The sequence below is a fragment of the Alternaria viburni genome, assembly GCF_023758015.1.
Source record: "Alternaria viburni strain BMP 2772 chromosome Unknown scaffold_29, whole genome shotgun sequence".
In the NCBI taxonomy this organism is placed as follows: Eukaryota; Fungi; Ascomycota; class Dothideomycetes; order Pleosporales; family Pleosporaceae; genus Alternaria; species Alternaria viburni.
Window position 1 is genome coordinate 371906 of NW_026055798.1, and position 25872 is coordinate 397777.

The 25872-nt window shown below is 53.4% G+C and overlaps 5 protein-coding genes across 5 annotated transcripts; all 5 read left to right on the plus strand.

Moving 5' to 3' along the window:
• Positions 1-1887: 1887 nt before the first annotated feature.
• J4E79_010290 (uncharacterized protein) lies at positions 1888-5157 on the plus strand (the record flags this gene model as incomplete). The annotated part of the gene is made up of 2 exons (XM_049359129.1): positions 1888-3522; positions 3577-5157. The coding sequence occupies 2 exons, from the start codon at positions 1888-1890 to the stop codon at positions 5155-5157; spliced, it is 3216 nt and encodes a 1071-aa protein (XP_049206507.1).
• A 1527-nt stretch (positions 5158-6684) lies between these two features.
• J4E79_010291 (uncharacterized protein) lies at positions 6685-9297 on the plus strand (the record flags this gene model as incomplete). Its single annotated transcript, XM_049359130.1, has 1 exon — positions 6685-9297. One exon carries the CDS (start codon positions 6685-6687, stop codon positions 9295-9297), a length of 2613 nt encoding a protein of 870 aa, XP_049206508.1.
• Positions 9298-9599: 302 nt separating this feature from the next.
• On the plus strand, positions 9600-10511 carry J4E79_010292 (uncharacterized protein; the record flags this gene model as incomplete). The annotated part of the gene is made up of 3 exons (XM_049359131.1): positions 9600-9861; positions 10095-10179; positions 10244-10511. The coding sequence occupies 3 exons, from the start codon at positions 9600-9602 to the stop codon at positions 10509-10511; spliced, it is 615 nt and encodes a 204-aa protein (XP_049206509.1).
• A 431-nt stretch (positions 10512-10942) lies between these two features.
• J4E79_010293 (uncharacterized protein) lies at positions 10943-13255 on the plus strand (the record flags this gene model as incomplete). The annotated part of the gene is made up of 1 exon (XM_049359132.1): positions 10943-13255. One exon carries the CDS (start codon positions 10943-10945, stop codon positions 13253-13255), a length of 2313 nt encoding a protein of 770 aa, XP_049206510.1.
• Positions 13256-20548: 7293 nt separating this feature from the next.
• Positions 20549-22185, plus strand: J4E79_010294 (uncharacterized protein; the record flags this gene model as incomplete). Its single annotated transcript, XM_049359133.1, has 4 exons — positions 20549-20613; positions 20682-21528; positions 21646-21975; positions 22033-22185. The coding sequence occupies 4 exons, from the start codon at positions 20549-20551 to the stop codon at positions 22183-22185; spliced, it is 1395 nt and encodes a 464-aa protein (XP_049206511.1).
• Positions 22186-25872: the final 3687 nt, after the last annotated feature.

Genomic DNA, 25872 nt, shown 5'->3' on the forward strand with positions numbered 1-25872 from the left:
TTAAGCTCACTTGAAAGCCCCCCTTGGCCTACACAAACACCAAACTACACTCGGAAAATGCTTCGACGACTACTACCGCTATCGGACGATTGTCTCCTTCGCGGACAGACGTATTATCGAAATCATCGGATACCCCGCACATACAACACAACATTTCTAGGCTGGTGGGAGGGAGCGGCGAAGGTTAAAGGTAACATGGATAGGGATTGTGGATGGGGGGTTGGGTTGGTTTGGATTCGGTTTTTGAATTGGGTTACTGAGTATTGGCGTTTTTTTTTTGAACCTGTCCTTGTCCCTTGTTTTGTTGGTTGCTGCTACCCACGAATCTTCTTCTTGTGCGAACCACTTTTTTGCATATTTGGGCGTTTAGTTCATATGGGTTTGCCTCGGTGGCTTGATTGGCGTGCTGCTGTTGCTCTCGTCGCTGTTGTTGTTGTCGTGGTTGTGTATAGGATACCTTCGCTTTATTCAAAGGATTGCACTTGTGTTCTGGTGGGCTTGAGAGTTGCTCTTGCTACTGCTGCATGCATGTGTCATTTTGGTTGAGGAACACTGTTTTTACTCGTGGTGAGGGTTGTAGTGGGGCTGAGAGTCGCTCTTGCCACAATCTCATGAACATGTCTACTACTACTACTGAGTCTATTCTAGCATGTTCTGACCAACATTTGAGTATGTCACTCGGTTCGGAAAACTGCTAGTTTTGCTCATCGGTGAGGGCGGCAGCGGGCCAAGCGGGGTTTAGCCATACAGCGTCTTGTATTTTCGGGACTTGCTGCCTGCTTCTGTGCCTTTGTGACTTTGTAACTATGGAGTGACCAGTGAGTCCGGGTTGTACGGGGTATATGCCTCAAGTGATATGTCTAAATCCCACCTACTGCAGCGAACTAGATAATTCGCATACTTGCTTTTTGCCAGACGCGGGGTGCGAGACCCGCAGACTCGAGGGCTCTGTCACCCACGCGAGTTTGGGGGCCCGGAATGGGCAATTGCTAATTGCGACGGATATGCTCGCCCATGGCATCTATTTATGATGGACGTCAAAGCCACTACATGCAGCTAGTTCACTATCTAATTTCGCGTCTCTCGCGCGCCTCGCTTGACGTCGTTGTACATGGATGCACGCCAAGCTCACTACAGGCGTGTTTGCTGACCGGAGCATCAGAACAGGGCAGAAAACAAAGTCCTTCAGCTTTCAGCCTCGTGGCCAACTCAGCAGCTGGGTAGGACTGGGCTTTTTTCACACGCCCTGTGTAGCGTTGGTTTGCTGCATTTTCGCCTGGAGATGTGCTTTCATTGATTTGATTGGTATCGGATGACATCACGCTTCGGCTTAGCAAAGGCTGCCCTTTCTCGGCAACGGCGGAGGGGGACGCGACATGTCGGACTGCGCGCAGTGCCTTTCGCATCATCTTTCCCTGTCGTCAAGTCGTCGCTCAACCCACACCCCACTGCGACAAGGCTATCATGGCCCCAATACGGTAGACGGGAGCGCCTTGCTCGCTTTCCTAGTCTGCTTCTTCTTCAACTCGTGTTCGCTTCTTTGTCGCAACCTCGTTGTTTGCATTTCACAACCTTCTTCGTCGCTTCCTGCTTCGTCGTACGCCCACAAGGCCCGCGCAACCAGACGCGTCGCGCCCGCACATCGCAACTGCCTCGACGGCGCCTTCCCTCCCAGCTGAGGCAAGCACGGCTGCCTGATTTCACCAGCACCGTCTTCCCATTCACTTTCATATTCACCGCGTCCTCGCCGCAGCACCGACAGCGCCTTTCCTACTTAACTCGCCCTGCGCCGCACTGCTGGCGCTTCCCACCCCACCACCACGTCCCCTGGTACAACCGCCGACCCGCTTCCTTCGCATACCTAAACACGGTATCGCCTAGCCCAAGATGGCGTCGGACGCGATGAGCCTTCAAGACAATATTCAGATGCTCGAAGAGGTCCTTCCAGCCATTGATCCCGCTGATCGGCCGGTGTACGAGAACATGCTCCAGACGCTATACCAGCAGCAATCGGCTGAGCAGCACCAAAGCGAGACCGATGCCCTGGCCACTGCCATCACAGAAAATGGCTTCCAGCCCAACAACGCCATGACCGCATACCGCCAGGTCTTTTCAAACGAGAATGGTGACTGGACACATGCCAACGGAAACAACCACACAAGCTACCATAGCGGCCCGTCATACACCAACGGGTCGTCGTATGGTATGCAAGTACCGCCCTCGCCGCCTCTGCCTGAACCACAACATAGCCGCAAGCGCAGCCTTGGGATAACCGACTACCCCGAAGCCAAGCGTGTCAGCGGGCAGCCTAGTCCGGTAACTCCAACTTCGCCCGTTGGTCCATGGTCACAATCGCTTCCTAGTCGCGAGGCCGCTCGGGTTCGTCACTCTGACCCTATGGACTTTGTCGACCTGACTGAATCGAATCCACCTTCGCCTGGCAATTACGAGCTTCCTATTCATGTACATGCGCAACCAGATCCCGCCCCACACTATATGGACCCATTCCCGGAGCTCAACAACTATCAGGGAGGAAGTGACAATGGCACCATACTACCAGCAGATGCGTTCAACCAAGAGTTCATGGCTCCGGAAGAGCTTGCTGAGTTTCTGATCGCACCCAGTGCACCAGGTAGTCATTTTGCTGTGCCGCAGACTTTCCCTTATCAGCCTCGTGCTGAAGCAGATTATCCTGATCACATGCGAGGATGGAGCAGCGACGGAGAAGAGTATGGCCGTTTCCCGCTCAATGTCAATGAGGCGGAAGACATTGAGAAGCTCTTGCAGAGCATCAGTGCTGGTGTTGACGAAGAGGACAAAGAAAAGCGAGCGCCCACTCCCAAGACCATGACTTGTACTTTGAAAGAATATCAGCGTATAGGTCTCACGTGGCTGCTCGACAAGGAGCGCGGCGCGACCAAGGGCAGTATTCTTGCAGACGATATGGGTCTGGGCAAGACCATCCAGGCTCTCGCTCTCATTTGCGCGAATCCGCCGACGGATCCGGCATGCAAGACAACGCTCATTATCGCGCCTGTCGCCCTTATGCGACAATGGGAGAAGGAGATCGAGCGTCATATCCATCCTCGCCACAAGCTCAAGGTTCATCTCTATCATGGCAGTGGTAAGAACGTTGATTTCGCTCGTCTTCGCCAGTGTGACGTCGTCCTCACCACCTTTGGTTCCCTGACTTCAGAATACAAGCAAAAGGAGTCTTCCAAAGAGGCGATGGCCAACGACGCAGAGCTCCGCAACCCTAGCATGCGCCGCAAGGCCAAGGATAGGCTCGCACTGTTAGGACAAGAGTGCATGTGGTATCGTATTATTATCGACGAGGCCCACAATATCAAGAACCGGAACTCCAAGGCGTCCAAGGCGTGCGCTGATCTCATGGCTAAACACCGCTTGTGTATGACTGGTACGCCCATGATGAACAGCGTTGACGAGCTTTTCCCTCTTCTCCGATTCTTGAAGATGTCGCCGTATACTACATGGACCAAGTATAGCATGGACATTGCAAAGGTAAGTGCAGATTGCTCTGACCATTGGGTACGATCTTTTACTAACGAAATCTAGGGTTACAAGAGCACTCAGCCACGCGCGCGGACCGGTGCACAGAACCGTCTTCACATCGTAATCAAGGGTATCATGCTCCGGCGTCGGAAAGACGCTGTCGTTGATGGGCAGCCTGTTTCCAAGATCCCTCCCAAGCACTCTGCCATCGATAGTGTTGAGTTCGAAGACGAAGAACATGAGCTCTACAAGGCTCTAGAAACCAAGTCGCAGCTTCAGATGAATAAGTTCCTTGATAAGGGTACTGTCACAAGCAACTACGCCAACGTCTTGGTTCTCCTGCTTCGCCTCCGCCAAGCATGCTGTCATCCGCATCTTATCAAAGACCTCAGTCAACCAGCAACCGAGGCTATCGATGAACACGATCTCTTGAGCCGCGCCAGGGAACTGAGTGATGAGGTCGTCGCGCGACTGAAGGCTAATGAGTCTTTCGATTGCCCGATTTGCCTTGATCTCGATCCGAATCCGACGATCCTCATCCCGTGTGGACATACGGTGTGCGGTGAATGTGTCCAGAAGATCATGGATCCGGCCATGCGAACCGCTCAAGATGGCAATGATGAAGCTGCCCCGGCCTTGTGCCCACACTGCCGTGGTGATATCAGCGCCAAACTGATCACAGATTACAAGCACTTCTGCAAGGTCCACTGCCCAGAGCGGCTTGGGTCAGCTGACTTGTCAGAACAAGAGGAGGGCGATGCTGAAGAAGATGACTCTGATTCTGACATCTCCGAAGACGAGGAGGATGCAGTGGATGTCGACAGGAAGGGCAACCTTGCTGGCTTCGTCGTTGACGATGATGAGGAAGACGAATACGTCGCCGATGAGGCGGAAGATGACGACGACGACCTAGGCTCCGCATCTGTGTCCAAGTCTAAGAAGAAGTCAAAGTCAAAGACAAAGGCAAAGAAGTCTGGCAAGGGCAACAAGGGCAAGGGTAAGGAACGCGCCAAACCCAAGCTTACTCTTGCTCAGCTCAAGAAAGAGTCTCTCCGCAACAAGAGCGCCAAGAAGCGCTACCTGCGTCGCCTGGACAAGACCTTCATTCCGTCTGCGAAGATCAGCAGGACTGTTGAACTGCTCAAAGAGATCAAGGAGAATGACCCGACTGAGAAGACGCTCGTTTTCTCCCAGTTCACTTCCTTGCTCGATCTCGTCGAAGTACCTCTACACCGAGAAAGACTGGCCTACCAGCGCTACGACGGCAGCATGAAGATGGACGAGCGCGCCGACGCCGTAAACGCCTTCATGGACGACCCAAACGAAAACATTATGCTCGTCTCTCTCAAAGCCGGTAACGCGGGTCTCAACCTCTGGAAAGCATCTCAGGTCATTATCCTCGACCCTTTCTGGAACCCCTTCATCGAAGAACAGGCCATCGACCGCGCCCATCGTATGCCCCAGGAGCGTGAAGTATATGTGCACCGCATCATTGTACCGGAGACCGTGGAAGATCGTATCATTGCTATCCAGGATAGGAAGCGTGAGCAGATTGATGCGGCGCTGGATGAGAATGCGTCGAAGAGCCTTACCAAGCTCAGCGTATCAGAGCTGAAGTTCTTGTTTGGTATGGGTGGTGGCTAGTGTGCGCGAGAAAGCTGCGGGTCTCCTCTATGTTTACACAGCGTTCGCGCTACGGTTTCCTTTCGCTCTTTCTGTGTTCGATCTATCGTCTTTTCATCACACATGTTCTTTTCTAACAACATCTGTTTCCTACCCGCATATTTAGACGCGCAAACACGTGTTTTCGCATTTTTTGATACCCGATCTCGAATGATCAAGGCTTTACCTTCTCTTCTCGGGGAAATGTACATCGGCGTACGATATGGGGTATCTGGCGTTTGATTTCACCCATGTATGTATTTCATGGCGTATATGAAATGTTCTTCTCCGTCGCGAGCGGAAGGAAGGGGAGATAGCAAGATATATCGTAATACAGTGTTTTCAGCAATGAGTTCAAGTAAGATGCAAGAAGCATTGCAATGTCGTGACTGCCGTTGGTTCGATCTCAGATAACGTGGGTGAGTGTCGTACTTGCTCTCAAAGTCACCGGCGCCTTTTGTATACAGCGACGGGAAGAGCGAGTCCAAGGTCAGATGCGTCAGGCAAGTAAACAGAGCTAGCTCAACCTCCATGTTGTCGCACTCACACGACACCGCTTCCACACCTTCCAGCCGTCCATCCTTTGTCTCATCGCTACAACGACCAGCTTCTTCTACACCCTCTACGTCCTCCGCCTCCGCCGCCCTGCTTGCGCTTACCTGCAAGCAGTCGAAGCTGGTCGTCTCATATTCATTTTGCATCTCACCTTCTAGGCCGACTTCTCACTTCAGCCCTCTAGCAACTCGGTCGGCAAACTTCACATGAGCGCGTAAACTGCCCTCTTAGGTGTTCACACGTATTCGCCGTCTCAGACAGACCAATCCAATCAATCGTTCTTTTAACAACATGACTGAGTCTGAGAACAATGCCTCGAAGGCGTCGAGCGCTCCCTCAAAGACGACAAAGGCGCCGGAACGCAAGAAGCTTGGAACACGAACGACATCGGACAGACTTCCCTGGCTCAGCAACAAAACTTCACAGGCCGTGGCTGCAACGTTCACGGATGGTCAGAACAGCACGACTGTGGAAAGCCCATGTAGCTCGCCTGTAGATGGTCACGAAAGCCCTAAGCCGTCTCCATCACCAAGCACGCGACCTAGCGGCAAGGTGACTGTCGCGACTGGGATTCAGCCCATTATCACGACCAGACCGATGCCACGAAGGAAGTCATCAGTACCCGCAGGTGAACGTCGGGTTCCATCAACAGCTACCAGTAGCCCATCCCCAGTGACGAGACATCGACAAGCCCAAACGCGTCGTTTCTCATTGGCGACTAATACAGTAACGCCGTTAAGGTCGGCGCATCGAACATCCATATCGCAGTCACATGAACCACAAAAGAGGCTTTCTGTCGTAAATATCAAACAAGACGTCGACGAGTCAGGGGTCAACCATGTGCACGATGCTCGCCCTCGCGCTGACAGCCTCGCGCCGGTCCCGAATCATCTTCAACAGTCCAGCACGTCAGATTGCACCAGCACACCCCCGGCAGTCATCTCTAGAGTCACAATGTCTCCCACGCAACCGGCACCAGCCCGCGTTACCTTCGAGCGGGCGGCAAAACGAAAGATTAGCAACGCAGTAGAAGACTTGGAAGACATGGTACAGGAAGCTGCCGCGGTTGCAGAGGTTTCCGATGATCGGGGCCAAATGGAAGAACTGTACACGATTATCGAGGGGGCGAGAGACGCCGTACACGACGCTACCGCCGAGCCCGAATATCTCATGACAACTGCTCTTCCTCTGAAGGTGTCTGAGTCTTCAAGCTTGCCTTCTCGCACTCACAACATACTCCCGGTTGTCGTTGATCGGACTAATCTGGATGATATCGCCCCCGACGTCCGTCTGCACGCTGACCTGCCAAGAGCTTCGGTGTCTTACGACTGGGCCTACTCGAATCAGAATGCGCGAAAAGAAAGCAGTTCTTCTGCGTCGTCATGTTCGTCCAGTGACCGCAAAAGCGAACGAGACCACCTCCATGCCGATCTGCTTCTACCCAAGCTCGTTCAGCCAGCTCCGAGAGAACATGTGGATTTTGTCCTCCGTCCTGTGGGTAGAGATGAGTCTCGTGGTCGCTCTCGCCGACGCCACCACGGCGATTCTACAAGGCATCGACATCGACGTCATCACAGCCCAGAGCTTGTGTGTCGACCTAAGCCCCGGCCCGAACCAAGAGATTCAGGCTTCGGTGAAACCGAGTGTTCATCCGACGAGGATGATGTACCATCGAAACCATATGGCGGCGAACTCACTGTGCGGGAACAGGCACACCATCATACGTTTAGTCTTCATCGACACCACCGTAGACAGCCAATTGCGCGAAACTGGTCTACGGGAAAGAAGCGTCTGACCGCCAGTATTGCGTGTATCAACACAGCTCTGCTTGGAATCATCGTCGGTATCTACGCCGGCGAGGTACCTCGCATCCAGTATTCTCTCGCGGACGAACGCCATATCGTGATCATAGGCAATGCAGTACTCTACGCTGGACTTGCTATCTCAACCTTCTTTGCTTGGACACTACCTCTCTTACACGGACGAAAGCCCTACATTCTTGCTTCACTAGCAATCGCCTTGCCACTTCAGTTCCCTCAAGCTATTGTTGTAAGCGGCTACCACAACAAGGAGGCAAAGTACCGTGTTGGGCTCTTGCTATCGCGTGGAGTATCGGGCCTCGTCCTCGGTTTCGCGAACGTCAATTACATCACTGTACTACTTGACCTCTTTGGGGCTTCGCTACAGTCCAAGAATCCTCACCAAGAGTTCGTTGTCGCGAATGATGTTCGCCGCCATGGTGGAGGTATGGGCATGTGGCTGGGTATCTGGTCATGGTGCTGGATTGCTTCCATCGCCGTCGGCTTTCAGATTGGCGCTGCGATCATCGACCGTCTATCGCCGCAATGGGGATTCTACATCATCGTCGTGATTCTGGCTTTCGCCTTGGTCCTCAACATCACGACTTCGGAAACGCGACGCGCACCTTTTCGGAAGTCTGTAACTGAGGTGTACGACAGAGACGAGAACTATATTACGAGGCGCGTGAGTCGGGGTGAGGTAAAGTTACATATCGAGACTGAAGGACCGAAGTATTGGTTTGAAGAAGTGTGGGCGGGTATCAAGCTCATGACAATGATGCTCTGCCAACCTGGCTTCCTCGTCCTGGCACTCTACCTCGGATGGATCTACGCCCAAGTAGTACTTGTGATCGTCCTTCTCGGTGCTCTCTTGTCGCGAGACTACCGATGGAAACCAACAAAGGTGGGCGCAGGCGTTATATCGATAGCTATTGGCGCTTTCCTCGCCATCCCTCTGACGAAAGCCGGCATCTTCTCTCGTGAGCGGAAAAGTGCGTTCCGCACCGACTCAATGACTTTCCAGAAGCAAGTTACCTGGTCGAGCCATCTTGTCCGCCGCGCCATCTTCACGCTCACGCTTCCGCTGATGGGCATGGCGTACACTGTCTCGTCGGCTAGGTGCCCTCAGCCATGGCTTGTACCGATAATCTTCGCTGGCGCTGTAGGATTCCTCAGTATCCTCGCCATAGCCGAATGCCATGGCCTGATGATGGAGACGTTCGATACATGTGACTTGCAACCTGGAGTCAACACGCGACATCGCTTGCAAAGCATGGCTGTCCAAGATCGCAGACGAAGGACGAACTACACCTCCTTTCCCCGTGTGACTGCTGGTATCTTTGCTAGCCAGATCATTGCTTTCGTCCTCGCCGCTGTCGCAACCATGGTGGGCGGCAACATGACGCGAAGTCTTGGCGCACAAAAGTCCACGGGTGCTACGGCGGGCATTCTCTTTGGCATCACTGTCCTTCTGATCCTGGTCCTCTGTCGCTTCAAGTCCGTACAAGTTATACCCAACCATACCTTCGGAACCCGTCGCGACACGGCAGCCTGGCAGGAGTTCAAGGACCTAGAAAAGGTCGGCCGGGGCAGTGACTGGAAAGCTGTTGTGATTGGAAACCCCAGTGGTAAGATGAGAAGGATGAGTGTGCTTGAGCTGGGCGCATTGAGTCGCTGGACTGAGATTAGGAAGTTAAACTTTCTGATCAAAGGTGAGATGTTGGGACAGCCCAAAGAGAAGAAGAGTAGTTTCGATGGTAGTTGGTGATGGTGTTGTGAGGACATTGTTTACTACTGGAGAAGTGTTGAATAACCTGGAGATGAGTATGACAGTAAATCACGTATTTTTCATGATACAACTACAAATCTCTCGTGAAAGTGACCTCATTGTGACTAGCATGGGATTGTTGAGGTTGTAATGGCAACATGGTTGATCCCCTGAGCCGGCAAGCGGCGACGACGCACGGACTCCGCTGAAAAACCAAGCGTCACTGCCGAGCTCCATCCACCCTCACGAGACGAGCAGACGACCGGCGACACCCCATCTCCCCTCAGTCAATTCGCATCAACATGTCTCTCGCTGCATCACGTGCCGCCATACGGCAATCGACGTTCGCCGTCCGCCGCGCTGGCATCCGCAATGCCTCGACGACCGCCGAAGCCACCAACACTGTAAAGGAAACCGCGTCAAAGGCACAGTCAAAGGCCTCAGAGGGTCTCACCAAGGTCACAAGCTCGGCGAGCTCAGCCGCACAGAGTGCCGGCCAAGCCGCCAACAATGCGACACAGCAGGCCACTGGACGGGTAGGAAGGATGGTCAACTTCGTCAACGGTCAGTCACACCATCTCTGCGGCGGGGGAGGGTATCAATTGGCCATGTGCGAATTGCGTGCAGCAGTCTGAGCTGAGAGAGCAAATTGTGGAGTGCATTGGCTTGTCCGAACAGCTCTACATGGCTTATCAGGCGCAGCCATATTTGCATGGCTCACCTGTGATAGACGGGTGGCCGCGAGTCGCAGAACAGCTGAAAACTCCAAACTGAACTATCGACTGACAGTACTACAGGACTGGTTCCCAAGGCTACCTACTATGGAAGGGTCGGACTCGAGCTCGGCAAGCTTATTGCCCACCAACGAAGCATGCAACCACCGTAAGCCTCCCAGCAGCACCACTCGACACACTGGAGTACCGGAATAATTACTAACGGCACCCAGATCCGTCCAGACGATGCAGAACTACATCCAGCCCGCATTGAACGCTCTCCGCAACCCAACCTCGCTCTTCAACCGCGTAGCCAGCGAAGCCAACAGCGCCTCGCAGCAACCCGCCAACGTCCTTGCACAAGTCCGGAACATCCCCCGCGAACAATGGTACTCGATGGGTGTAGTTGTCGCCGAGGTGATTGGCTTCTTCTCGGTTGGCGAGATCATCGGCCGTTTCAAGCTTGTTGGCTACAGGACCAAGAAGGACGAGCACCACTGAGTGCGATGAGCTGAGGAAGCTACGACACGACTATTACAGCATGCACAAAGGTTCCAACGGTAGCGAGCAAGACGACGAGGGGGCGGCGAGGAAACACTGTACGATTTGGCGGGCAGGGAAGCTGAGCAAGTGTGTTTGCGGTGCACTCGGGATGCAAGGGATCCGATACTGTATACTGCACATACCTCTGATTTAGATTCCATTTTCTACACATGTGCAATTATTGGCAATGCATCTACTTCAGTCCAAGCAACGATAATGATAGCTGCGTGAATGCTCGAATGATCGGCGCTAGTTGCGCCGAATCGCCGCGGCCCAGTTATTTTTCTGAGCGCATCCATCCAACTTTTGCATTGTGAACAAAACCCAAGTCGCCATGCCGGACAGAATTTAACTCGCTCTTTTTGACTCTGCCCTGATCCCCCGCCATTATGAACGTGTTCAAACTCCTCTCGCGATCCTCCAAAGCGGCGCCAAGCTCGTCCGCGCAAAAGCTTCCCTCCTCCGGCGCTGTCGCAAACCCGCAGCTGTTTGGCCACGACGACCCAGCACAACCGTCCGACACGTCGAATACCAGTCGCAAGAGGAAGAGAGGGCAGAATGGCCGGGATGCATCTCCTAGCGCAAACGACCTGCCCGCCGATCTCGACTTCTTCGGCGGCGGTGCAAGCAAAGAACCAGGCGTAAACGGAAGCACGCTGTCCAAGAAGCAGAGGAAGAAGCAGAGGCAGCAAGAGAAGAAGGAGGAAGAGGCCAGACTTCAAAACGATACAGAGGAAGTAGAAGAGGACCCATACGATGTGGACGAGTGCAAGCGGATACTGCGCTCGCACAAACTCAAGGTCTCGGTCCTGGAAGACTTCGCGCCGCAAGTAGAAGAGCCAGTCAAAGAAAAGAAGTCGAAGAAGCGGAAGAAGGAGAAGGAGGTCAAGGAGAAGAAGAAGGATGCGAAGAAGTCGCTCTACCCACAACCCCTCACCTCGTTTGCGCAGTTACGGACGCGATACGGTATCTCGAGACGACTGGCGGAGAATATAGCGGAGCAGGGGTACAAGCTACCTACCGAGGTGCAACTGGGAGCTTTGCCGTTGCTGCTGAGCAAGAAGGGGCGTGAGGGGTCGAGTGGTGCCTCGCAAGACGCCGAGGGCTTGTCTGGGGCTCAGTATAATGGGGATATCGATCTTTTGACCGTGGCGCCGACGGGGAGTGGAAAGACGATAGCGTTCTTGATACCGATTATCGATTCGTTGCTTGCTGAGGGCAAAATCCAGGACACGAAAGAGGGTCCTCGCGCCGTTATTCTTGCTCCTACGAGAGAACTCGCTGCGCAGATTGTCAATGAGGCGAGGAAATTGGCGAAGGGGACGGCGGTCAAGGCTACGCTTATGAGGAAGGGTATGCGAGTCGTAGACGAGCCAGAAGAAGAGACCCAGGACGACGCAGAGAAAGCTGAGGTATCGGACAACGACGACGACGAGTCTGAGTCGGAAGACGAGGAGGCGACAGCGCCAAAGAAGAAGCAAGCTGGTCGACGGGCAGAGCTTGTGAAAGCTGCCATCTTGGTCGCTACACCACTTGCTCTGCTGAACGCCTTGAAGCGCAAGGATGGTACCGTCGCGGGTATCCCCAGTGTATCCCAACTCGTCCTCGACGAAGCAGACGTCCTCCTCGACCCTCTCTTCCGCGAACAAACCCTCGCGATATGGAACGCCTGCACGAATCCGAAGCTAAAAATCGGTCTCTGGTCCGCAACAATGGGATCGAATATCGACAGTTTGACAACGTCGACCTTGAACGACCGCTGGACCGCCCTCTCCAGTTCACCGACCTCCCAAACCCCCAAACAACCCACCACCACCCTCCCCGCACGACCTCCCCTCATCCGCCTCGTCGTCGGCCTCAAAGACTCCGCCATACCAAACATATCCCACCAACTCACCTACGCCGCAACCGAACAAGGCAAGCTCCTCGGTCTGCGCCAACTCCTGCATCCAACCTCTGTTTTCACATCGACTTCGACCCCTATCCTGCGACCCCCTTTCCTCGTCTTCACACAAACCATCCCCCGCGCCATCGCCCTCCACTCCGAACTCCTCTACGACATCCCGCCTGAAGCAGGCGGTAGTTCGCGGATCGCAGTACTCCACGCTGATCTGAGTTCGTCGGCTAGAGATGGCATAATGACGAGATTTCGAAAGGGCGAGATCTGGGTCCTCATTACAACGGACTTATTATCCCGCGGTGTAGATTTCCGCGGTCTAAACGGCGTGGTGAACTACGACGTCCCTTCCTCCGCAGCCGGCTACGTGCACCGCGTAGGACGTACCGGGCGGGCTGGCCGCGAAGGGGGCGTTGCTGTGACGTTCTACACTCAAGACGATATTCCGTTTGTGAAGCTTATTGCGAATGTTATCCGAGCGAGCGAGAAGATGAGGGGGGTTGGTGAGGGCGAGGGGAGTGTCAAACAGTGGTTGTTGGATGCGTTGCCGACGCCTAGTAAGAGGGAGAGGCAGGTGCTTAAGAGGAGGGGTGTTGAGGCGAGGAGGAGTGTGAAGGCTGGGGGTAAGGATGAGAGGGATGGGAAGGGGGTGAAGGCGGACAGGATTAGTAGTAAGAGTGGGTATGATCGCAAGATTGAGAATAAGAGGAAGGGGGCTAGGGAGGCGGCGAAGAGGAGGGTGATTGGGGAGGAGAAGGGGGATGGAGGGAGTGCGGATGAGAGTGGGTTTGAGGGGTTTGATTAGATGCTATGGACGATTAAGAGTAGTTGGTTGAATGTATGAGACAACAGCATGCGAGGCTTTCAGCTTTAAAACAATGAAAACATTACATGTCCATATAAGTGGACAACGGCATTGTGTGAGCTTTCTACTCAATTTAGAAGTAATCCATACAGGAGCTTTCATGGATGTGTGTTTAAGTTCTACCTTGACCCGAGTTTCAATGTTTACATGTCCTGTTCCTGTGGCTGAATATCTGCGTATAAACTGTCGATGCCCGCTGCATAACCTACAATTACACCTTCATACACCATAATAGAAAGTGTTATTCCGTAACAGCACAGATTGAGACACGACGCGTTATCTATATTCTCTACTCTTCTGATCGTTTTTACCAAGTCGAAGTTGTAGTCTAAGGAGTTGACATCTGTACACTCCATCACAATGCGATACTATACCATCACTGCGTTACAGGACTAATCTGCCTATTGACTCCACGATCTCCTTACCAGACATCTCGTCTTTATCTTGTCCATCCAATCACCGTCGGTGAAGCGCGTTGCCCCCTCTTGGGCCTAGATACGGGACCTTCACGATTGTACATGCAAAGCTGAGGTGGGGCGTTGGGGACTGAGAAAAGCAGGGCGTTGGCTTTGGTATCCTCCGCAGGGTAGAGGCTTGCTTCTAGATGATTGTGTAGTTAGTGCTTCTAATGCAGCTTTCAATCTTCTCCTACTTGTTTGGCAGATTATGCAACGAATGGGGCCATACAACTTGATGCTCTTTCCAAAGCTGCATCGTAACTTGCTTTTTCGGTCGTCGGTTGCTAGTAAGCCCATGCTCGTCTTTGCTCCACTCATCAAACTAGACATATCGACGACGACGACGACGAGTGGCACGGAGAAGTTGACCGCGATATCAGCACGGGTATGGTACCCAGAGCTGATGTCGTTGGAGTCCTGTCGTCCTCACTTGCCAGGGTCCATGGGATTCCTCGCCCTCGGATAGCTCCGAAAAAGCAAACATAATCCCGTGCAGCAGTGCAGCTGACGGGAAAAAGCATTTCCGGCGCTGTCTCTTGTGGCTTGCAGACGCACAAGAAATTCCTTTGTCCGTTCCATTCTCGACTGCTGGTATCCATCCTTCGCTTAGCCGGCACCCTGAGATCTGCTCGAGAGCCAGCCTCGGCCCAGTCCGCTTGGCTGCCCAGGTCGATCGAGAGACGATCTGGTCTTTTGATGCAAGTCACCGGTTCGTACATCCCGATAGCTGGTCTAGGGACGTCGAACACGGCCGACTGTTGTTGATGCGGCCCGGTCTTAGTCCTTTCATCGCACTCACGCTGTTGTTTTGAGGGTGTGAAGGCATGCGAGCCTTGTGCGACGGCGGTCCTGAACTCCATGTCCACTTATGTCCGTCAAATCCCTCGTCCCGATCGGTGTCGTTGTGCGGAACCGCGCTATGAATCTCATTCCTGGTCGGCCTCTTGCTCCGGACTCCAATCCCTAAAGATCTCATTAACAAGCAATGTGACCACGAGCTGACGCAGGTTGCGACGATTCCCTGGCTGAGTGGCCAGCGAGCTCATGCGTCGGAGGAAATAGGCAGAGTACTGCTGTGGTGGAACGCCGCGGTGGAACGAGAAAAGATGGGTGCTGAGGACCATGGTTGAAGCGGGCAAACGCTGTGTTGACTTATCCATCTGCGGGCTGGTTCATAGATCAAGACGCTCTTGACGGTGCAATCAGCTTCGAACCGTGGGGGAGATCCAATCGCATCTTACTCGGCTCACACTGCCTCACAGATAACATGGGCCTGGTGGGTGGCGCTTGCACCACCCCGCATCTCATAGCCTAATCACTCAGCTGTTCAAAGGCGATTACAGGCGTGAATTTCCGCATGTTGCAAATTTCCGTGCATGTGTCCCTCTGTGGTCTGATGAGTAAAAGTCTCGAGTTCGAAAGCCTCGGTGTCTGTCCGTAGAATTGTTCCAGACCGATGACTGGTAAGATCGCCTACCGCGTCTATCCTGTCAGCTGGGTAGGGCGGTTCGAGGCGTTTTGAGGCGTACGGATACGGGTAGCAGCAGGATCGTTTGGCTGCCGCTGTCGTGTCCACACCAGGAAGCCAAGAAACGTGGGCTATTGCCGGTGAAGTCGTGTAACCATGTCGCAGTGGACCACACCCGTCTGTGATTACGCGGACTCAATTCGATTATTTTGACTGGTCGTCCTATTCAGTGCGGTTCTTTCGATAGAGCGCAATAATACGCCAATCTGAACGGCATCCCAGGGCTGACATGATAAAATTGTGTCTCGTGCCACATTCCTATTTAGCTCGACACCGACGTACTTACCAATCTTTCTCTTGCGTTGTATCGACTTGCCGTTTAGGTATTTCAGCAGGCAAAATTCTGTATGCGAACCAGGGTAGCCGAAACGCAGTCCTCGGCCTGCAATGCAGGTCAAGCAAGGGATTATAATGGCGTGCATGCGGCAAGGCGCAGGTCTAGGGTACGCACAGCATCTGAAGTTCGTGCATGCTACACATCTCAACAGAATTGTGTGGGCCATATGGATATATGGATGGCTCGAACATCCCCGTACGTGTGCGATGCGCGGATGTACCTGGAACCATGGACTGCGCAAGTGTTTCCTGGTGCATTCCGATAGAAGGATTCCGTGTTCATACGATCGGCAGATCTCGAAATTGGTTATTTTCGGACAGTCCATATCGCGTTACATGGTGTTGCAGGACAATGCAGTATCGGAGATACAGTCAAGCGATACCCCTAGGGTTTGTAGGATGTTACGCGTGCAGACCTATCGTCAAGGACTTTACGCAATTGTGCCGCACCCTCCCCAGAGATAGAACGAAGTCTATTGCATGGCTGTTTAGTGTAGATATGAGATGTTGCACTCTGATTGATGATCCGCAAGACAGTATCGAGATGCCTAATCTTGATCAGTGCGATTTTAATGCTGGGATAGCATACATGTTTGCCAGTCCTTGTCTCATGGCCGAAAGCAGGATTGTCCTATCAGGTATGCTTATCGTCACAAGATAGTCGGCGCCACGAGCGGGTAACGCCTACACAGCCCTGCGGTCGACTTTTCTGTCTGCGTGAAATTTGCGGTGGATCAGTTGACGCGAATGAGAGAGGGTGTAATCCGACAGACGTTCCTTGCACGTGCTGTGGTGAGCGTCCACTCTGGTGTACCGTGGCTTATGCACGACATCAGAGATCGACCGAGGTCCTGTTAGACGACCGCTCGCTTCACTTGGCAGTCTTGTATATTTTGACGTGATGGAAATGTTCGTGGAAGTTATTGGTACTCGTCCCGTGGCAGCGAGTGGCTTGGTTGTCAACACATGCGCTTGGAGGGGTATGCCTTGTTGGAATGTCAGCAAAGATGACGGTAGATGCCAAAGACTAGGAACTCGATGTCTTTGTTCTACCTTCCTTCCGGAGGATCAGCTTATGCAGCTAAATAATTTTCACACCGTTCGCGAAGGGCCATGGCTATGCACAAGGACATAAGCTATCTGGGCGGGTTTGGGACCAGGTGTCTGCAGCCGCATACAGTGCAGAATATGGATAAGGACATCGTTATAGCCCCCAATCCTAGTCGGATTATAGTGGCCTCCAATCTCCGGCAGTGCGGGATATGTTCCACGTAATATGACGCGTCCAACAATGCCGCAGCTGGAAGCCTGCGAAGAATGTTCAGCGACATACCCATGGGCGGATTTTTGCGCCGCACAACTGTGTCGCACGACCCCTTTGACTGTGTCGCCGTCCGAGCAGTATTACTGTTCAAAGTACGAGATACGTAGTGACGTGTGAGGGTCTGCAGAGGTGGCTCGGCTAGAGGTGGTGTGAGTGTGTGGGGAACACCTGGTCGAGAGCGCTTCGGGACTGGCGATCAGCACGATTGATTAGCGCGTCCTTAGCGTCCTCCAGGGACTCGCATGACCCTGGCCCCCGCGCGGAAGGTCAAGCATCGTACGAGACTGTAGCCACACTTGATACACTGTTAAGTTTAGCATACACCCGTACGCTTGACTGAACGCGTCGTTGAGTGCAGGAGGGCTGTGGATCATGTGTTGGCGAGTACGATAGGGCATTCATGTGCACAGGTGACTGATCGGCGCTAGTCTCTCGGTCGATCTCAAGCTGTTGTAGCTTCAGGCAAGCAACCACCACCACCACTTGACCCGCCGCGATCCGTTACCAGCCCACTTCTTTCGCCTTTGCTGTCTTACCATACTGCTTTGGTAGCACGCTTACGTCTTTCAATGGAGTGAGTCCCAAAGCACGCAAGACGCTCGCACTTGCGTGTGCCTTTTCAGGTCGGTTTCCTGGGTCGGTTGCGCCCCTCTCCGACCCAGAGGCAATGGCGGTTCCCCAAAACACTCCTTGCATGGCAATTCCACAACGCTATCATCATTCAGCTGAGTGCGGCAGGTATCGCCGATGAGAATTGTACACTAAGACCATAGGAACGGCTTGGCTGAACATACCGTTCAAGAGACACCGAGACAACGACGGTGCCCGTGAAAACCGATGGCCGAGTTGAAACAATGATTACATTATCCAAGGAAACACCAAGATCTCACTTCGGGTCACCCTCGTTTACGGTGCACATCGTGAGCTAGGCAAGAGCAAACCCGGTCTTTAGGAACGTCATCTGGACGTCTTTTGTTGAGAGGGTGCAACCCCAGCAAGAAAAGCCTCAGGCGATTCAGAACTTCAAACTTTACTTGTGTAGTCAGCTGCGACATCTTCTGGCGAAGACATCCTACGCTTTGTCCCCGGACCCAAGCTCCGGGTGAGTGGAGCGCATCAGGGCCATCACCAGCCTTGTCCAGCACTTGATGAACCCTCGACAGTGTACCACGTAAGAAACACACCCAATCTTGGGTCAAATGGGTCAACCATAACTGAGGATAGCTTTGCCTTGAGGCTGGTGTAAGCCCACGCTCAAATCACGATCTCATGTCTACTTTTGCCAAAGAGTTCCTCAATTCACCTTACGTTATCAACACTGAACGTCGACCCTTCGATTGACACCTTTGTACTACCTTCAAGTTGACTAGAGAAAAGCTGTGCGACGGCTATAGGGTGCTAGTCAGCTTTCACAGGTCTTCGCCTGAACACTAGCGGAATGTATTTCGGATTTTGGCCGCTCCATCAGGCAGTCGAGCACCTTACCACGACTTTCACTGATTAGACCCATGACAGGTTTGTCTAACATGGAGCTACCATGACGCCTTGTACGTCGTGCTGATAGCGCCCCTCGTCGAACATTACGGATCTGTCATCGCTCCAGTAACACTGGAATGTGTTTCTCGGATGCATGAGATCTCGACAGCGAAAGTCCACCTGGTAGGTCTTGATAGTAGTTGAGGCTCAATGGCGCTGGACCCTGTTTCGTCTGTGGCGCAGGAGCGCTTAACATGAGGTACATTTGTGTATGGCTCTGGCTTTCGCGAGGAACCGGCAAGCGATCCGCAATATGTGGAGGATCCTCTCTGCCCGTGTCTCTGGTTAATGACGCAATAACCGAGACCATTCTGACAGCTGTCACCTGGCATCCGTGGGGTGTGATTTTCGTCTTGCGATGTGGCATGATGATCCACCAAGATCAATGCTCTTTTCCGCCTGTAGTACAACCATTACTGACATTGGGCATCATCATGCTAAACTCACATACAAGGTCAAGGATATAAGATACGCAGTCTACATCTGCTCATCTGAAAGCCGGATGTAGACGTTAACGGGACCGAAAGGGAGGGCTTCATGCAGGGAAGCGCCAGCAGCCATGACCCATCTTTCGTTCGATCGCTCGCATGCTGGACGCCCACCCACCTTCGTAAATTACATGCAGTATGCAGCAGCAAGCCGTTTACATGGTTGACAGTCAGGTAATTGGATGCGCGTATGGCTTCCCGCGGCCCGACGACTGGATCTGCATAAGCATGGTATAAACCCCGTCTCTGCAGCGTTCTACACGACGTTTGAGTTTGGAGGCATGCGTACCCGGACCTTGTACGTCTTCATCCGGTGCAGGTACCTTTCCAACATTCTGGTCCAGCGGGACAAAGACAATAATTACAGTCAACCTGAAGCAAGGTAGCAGGAAGTCCAGGCAATTCGCTACTGTATACGGCAATGTCTCCGACGAAAAAGCCATCGGTCGACGTACGACCAATACAGGCTACTAGTGTCTAGAGGGACGGAGCACGCCAACAATATGGACCGGCGAGGCACATGGCATTGTTGCTCTAGTAGCGAAAGACCGTGGCGACCCGTCGCTGTTGCAGGTGCTCGGCTACAGAGAATGGGCAATCGAGTAAATTAAGTGAACAGCCCCGGAATTTTTCCCGTTGGTCAGCGGCAGCGACACAACAACGAGGGCTGTCGTAGCATGAGTGTGGATGAGTGGTAATAAGTAATTAGCCGTGCCGGAAGCATGTACGAACGGAAGATGGAGACGCCAGCCCTGCCGCCAAAGGGTAACGAAGCGCCTATCGTCGCTATTGCGCCACGCTTGGTAAGGTCCGCTTGCAGCGGCTAGTGCATGGGACTCTAAGACGAGAGAGTGGGCAATTCAGGCCTAGAGCCATTGATCTCAGATGGTCTGGCGCCAAGCGGGGTCACATATTGACCAGGACCCATCGATCATCAGCCGCATCGTTCATAGCCCGCGCGTCGGCTCCGTATCAACGAGCTGGCGGCGTCAGGAGGACCAGTGGGCGATGGCAAAGGCATGTCAAGATTCGCCGTAGTGGATGGCGCGATGAGGTGAGAGTAGTGGGGAGGCGTGTTGTCTCGTGCCCCAACGGCACCAGCACCGGAGCGACCGCGGGGCGGTTACAATGAGGGCCCTTGTCAGCAATGCACCACGATGCAGTCGATCCCTGAAAGCGCTGCAGCTAGGGTGGCTAGGAATATGCGAGCGATTCAACGGCTGGCGGGATCCAAGCATGACGCTCGAGCTCAGTGGGCGCATTCGCTATTCCCGACTCGTACACACCCTGGTCACTACTGGAATTTCGCAACTACCTCATGCTCCAGCCATGTTCACACTACCCCAAAGTCTGCTAAGGGAATCTCATGCAGCTTAAACAGCGCCGGGAGCGAAACATGTCCTCGCCGCCCTAGCCCGCTCGCAAGCATCTGTTTAAATACCTGTCACTTCCGCTGCTTCCCCGATGCAAGCGGCTTTTCACTCCCACCATTCGATGTGATCTTCGTTTACCGTCCACCGTCGTAGTTCACGTTCCGCACTACCACACTCGTTGGCCGTCACCATGTTCTCTTTCCCATTAGCCTTGTTCCCCAATTGGAGTTGGTTTTGTATCTTTTTGGCTCTCTTGTAAGTCTACCATAGCTGCCACTGCCAGCCTTCCCCGCACTTTGGACGACACTGACTCGGTACCACAGTTTGTTTCGATATGTCAGATTATGGGTGAACCTGGCGAGCAACTGGACGTACACACCCATGAAGCCTGTCGACGACCCTACCATCACATCAAAGGACATGACTGTCATCATCCCAACAGTTGCTGAAAACCTGCAACAACTAAAAGAGACGGTTCAAAGCGCATACCGTCTCGAGCCATTAAGCCTCCTCCTCGTCACACCCGACTCGCGAGTAAAGCGCGTGTACCAGATGGTAGAAGAGCTGGGTAGCCCCAAGATCATTCAAGTTCTATCCGTCAGCCAGGCCAACAAGCGTCGACAGCTATGCCGAGCCATTCCCGAGGTTGAGACCAAGATCACGCTTCTACTTGACGACGATGTATGGTTACCGGAGAAGTTTACCAAATGGATTCTTGCTCCTTTCGAAGACCCATCTGTCGGAGGTGTTGGAACTAACCAGCAAATCCGCCGCTTCAACCGCTCCAGCATCTGGGAGTTCCTGGGTGCCATCTATCTGGTGAGGAGGAACTTTGACTGCACTGCCTGCAACTGGATCGACGGTGGCCTACCATGCTTATCTGGACGCGCCGTTGCCTATCGATCCGAGATCCTACAAGACCCCAATTTTACCTACGGCTTCACGCACGAGACATGGGGCAGCGATCACTTCCTCAACGCCGACGACGATAACTTCATCACGCGATGGTTGTTCTCACACAACTGGAAGATCCAAATGCAAAACCACCGCGAATGCGAAGTCGAGACGACTCTTGAGGACGATTCGAAATACCTTCGTCAATGTCTGCGATGGGTCCGCTCCAACTGGAGGAGCAATCTGACTAGCCTGACGGAGGGTTACATGTGGATGGTGAGTGCCGCTAGTTTCCAATATTTGCACAGATTTCGCGTTGTTGGACGCCCGCCAAGCCAGCCCCTCTTTTGACTTCGCCGATTCGCGCTACCTTTGCTAATCCTTGCGCAATAGAACTACCCATGGTCCCTCTACGCCGTCTTCCAAACCACGCTTACGCAATGGGCCTTCCTCCTCGATTGCGCCCTCTTCGTCTCGGTCTACCTCGCGCTGGCGGAGGCAGGATACTACGCAGCAGAGGACGACAAGCAAGCCCATGAGCAAGACTGGCAGCGCAACCTTTTCTGGGCGCTGTTCCTCGCGCATTGGGTCTTCGCGAAGACGATCAAGCTAATTCCCCATTTGTTAAGAAACCCGGGCGACGTCCGCTTCGTCCCGGTCTCGATTCTTTTCGGCTATTTCCACAACCTGATCAAGCTCTACGGCTGCATCACCGTGACAGAGGTATGTCATGAATCATTCATCGCGCTCGTTTCAACCTTGCTGACGGCTTGCTATCAGACCACATGGGGTACTCGCGAGGGTGCAGATGCCGACGACAACATCAGGATGTTGCCTATCCCGCCGATGGCGACAATTACCCCTCCCCTAACGCCTCCACCAGGCGGACGCGTGCTTCGCGAGCGAGGCGCCGGTTTTCCGATGATGAATTAGACGACGATTTTTCCCTTTCTGGCCGGCATTCCAGGCCCCGGCCGCGCGTTTTTTGGATGCATTAATGTTAGACGCATGTCAGTTTGAAGCATAGCATCTACCAGTACACGCATGGTAGAGCCGCGCTGTGTTGTTTCCTACTATTGAGCGTGGCAGCTCTCGGATACCAAAATGGGCCCGGTTGGATGCAAGGTGTTCAAGGAGTTTACGGCCATGGTCGAATTTGCAGCGTCTTTCCACGCGCCGTGTTGGTGAATACCCAACCATGTAGTCTACGCAAAAGTCACAACAAATGACAATGATGATGACCGTTATTACAGTCGCTCTGTTTGGTGCCTTCCTCCACTTCCAACGTCGCAGCTCGCTCCTGCCGTCCCCCGAGGCGCGTAGTCAGCCGCGACTGCTCTGGCTCCACGTCTCACAATTGTGCAACCGCGGCACAAAAACTCTATCCCAACATCACAGCTGTTTCCCGAGCAACACACGACCCCCTGGTCAGCCGTCTTAGGCGTCCTACCCGCGCTGCACGGCCTACAAGTAGCGCGAACCATCACCCGCATCGAGGACATCGCCTGCTTCATCGTTTACGGCAAAGATGTGGGAGTCTGGGCCGCCTCGAGACAAATAGCGGCACGTTATCTGAGACGGGCGCACTACGCAGAGGATAGGTAGGCAATACTTCCGAACGAACCACTCAAAGGCGGCAGGTGCGAAGGGCAGGTACCTAGGTACCCCTCGGTTTACGGGATAAGGGAATTGAAGAACCCACTCCCCAAGTCTCGGAACTACCTCGTATCTCCGCTTTCGGCCATGGCCCGCAGCATCGTTTAATCTGTGGCTTTGCGCAATGTCACTCTCGCAGCTGCCCTTCTCCCACGCCAAATCCGCCCTTCGTCCACTGCTGCAGAGTATTCCGTCCAGCATCGGCTGCAGCAGGCCCTGGGGGTCAGCGTTTTTCTGGCACTTTCGACTCCCCTATCGCGATCCGATGGCGCTGAAAAGTCGATGGCGTCCACAGGTCTTCCCACCAACGAAGCTGCCCACTCAAGCGGGCCTGCATGCTGCACGTCCTAGCTGAAGCTTCAAGGAAGCCATGCCGGCGCCGAACTTCTCATGCACACTTGCATCGCTGGCCCTCATCAAACATCATCGTGCGTTGCGGCAATTTTCTTCCCTACCCACGACACAAATTCTGCGTCTTGTCAACAGGGACGATGACGGATGACAGATGCATGAGCCCTGGTCTTCTAGCGAGCCAGCAAATCGCACGGAAGAGACCCTTTGTCCAAACCTTATGCTGGTCATCCCGCTCCCGCAGGCCTGTGTGTCCAGAGCCAAGCTCCCACGCGCTAGACTGGCGCTGTCTGCGGCGCGACGCCTGACCCATTTCTCCACCTCTCGTCATAGCTGCCTGTCACTGCGTACGTAGCATTCGCAGCAGATGGGCCACCAGGCATCGAACAGCACACATGTACATTGATACTCTGTAGCCAAGCTGTCGCAAGCATCTGTGCCGCATCCCCGATGCAACACGCTGCAGACAGCTTTAGGCACGGACTTGCAGTTCGACCCTCGCGTGCCGTGTCCCAGAGCATTTACCAATACCGGACGGAACATTGTCATTGGTGCCTGGCTTGTCAAAAGTACTACAACTGCACAGGTGCAGACTGGGCGAGCGCCACGCACTAGCCAAAATGGCAATGAACATCTCCAATCGAGATGACAATGACTGCTCAATATACACGCTTGCAAGATGGCACAACCTATCTGCTACCCACGTAACACGACATGGGCCGGGATGCCTGATGATGGCAGCGCAATCAGTCTGCACTTCCGGACAATTGACATTCGCTTGATCCTGCTTGTCAGCAGCCGAAACGTTGTCCAAACAGCTGGGTCGAAGGCGAAAACTCTGCACATCTCGCTTCACGCGCGAGACACGCTGTCGGGACGCACGTTATCACACAAAAATCTTTACATCACCTCTCTTCCGTCCAGTTATCTCACTTGAGGGAACTTATGCGCGAAGGTCCAAATTACTCGTACATCTTGAAGCAAGGGGCCAAGGGCTGTCATGCAATGCGTACAAATACCCACTTCATCCTCACCAGGATACGCTGCGCTAAGGCCATGCTGGCTATTACCGCGACAGCAAAGACTGTGTATTTGCGGAGTCCTTGTCGGCATCGTTAGCTTCTATAGATGCTGGCCCTCTGACGACATCAGACGTCTAGCCTAAGTTCCAAAAGGCCCAGATCTACTCCATAAGTTGTTTGAGGCTACTTATCATGCAAGTTTTGGATCTGGTCATGATCGTGTCATGATTGTCTGACACAATGCTGGAGCCTCCTCCGAGCGTGCGTTTGAATCGATCACGGCTCCATACCGGCAGCAATATTCCAAGTTCGACACGGGTACGCGAACCTGTTCAACCAAACCAGTACATAATCTTTACATCATCAGCAATCTCCAACAATACCGAAGCATAGCCGTGCTTGTTCGGAAACTCCAGTTGCGAAACTTTGGAAACTTCTTCTCTCCGTCTGTATGGGCCTTGAACTGGCGCGCCCGAGGTAGCGTCGCGCCGTGCCGGTCGTGAACCGAGATCCAGCGGCAAGCAAGCACGAGCTGCAAATCATTTCGAGTCAGGTACCTCTAACGTTTGCGGTACAGTTATCGCCGGATTCTGCTCGTCGCGGCATATCTTCGGATATGTATGGTGGAAAAGCTTTCATCTTCGGAGTACAGGTCACGTGCTCAAGGTCGATCTGGCCAGTCTGCCCCGAAACGGCTTATATCCAGGAACGCTGCAACGTCGTAATGTGGGGAAGATACCATATATGACATCGTCATCGTCTCAACCTACTGCTTCCAACTCCACCAGCTTGCGCGTCGTTTAATACCGCAGATATAGGTGGCCTTTTGGGAACCCTTACTAGCCATTCTTAGGCTCGGTGCGACTTTGGTATAGTGAATCCGATCAAGCCTCGTCCGTTGTCCGCTACGGGGCCCGGCGCTTTTCTTTTTCCATGGTTCGTCGATCTTAGATGACGACGTCGCACGACATACTCACATGACTGAACTGTCATTCCGCATAGCAACCTTGGTACTCCATCTACGAAGCAAGACCCTGCAGCTGCACGTCAAACATCGCGCAACCAAGATTAGCATCGTCTCACAGCCGCATTCCCATATCATCAGCCACAAGAACACACGATCTATAGTCCGCTCACTAACCATCGGTCTCTTGAACCGAGCGAGCCGCAACCCATACCTCTACTCCACGGCTGTAAACGCGCTAAAATGACGTGCATCCTGACTGAGCCGTGGCTGACTCGGCGTCAAAAGACATCAAGGGTCTTGCCTGTCTTCTCCACAATCACGGCTACTTTCGCTGCATCCAGACTTTTCACCCCACCCTCTTCTTGCTTTCACCATCAGAACAGCCGGACGGCCTCTCGATCCTTGATTGTGATTTAGGCGTTCGGCGCCGCACGAGTCAGCTTTCAACACCTCACGTCATACATCGCGGGATGAGGCCGCCAGACATTCCCATAGTATCTGCAAAGAGCTACTTCGGTCTTAGGTCCACTCGCTGATAGATTCTGGCGGATGATGGGCAAACGGGTGTGGGTACAATAACAACTAGTGCTCAGCAAAGTGTGCCATAGTGCACTATATTGGTAA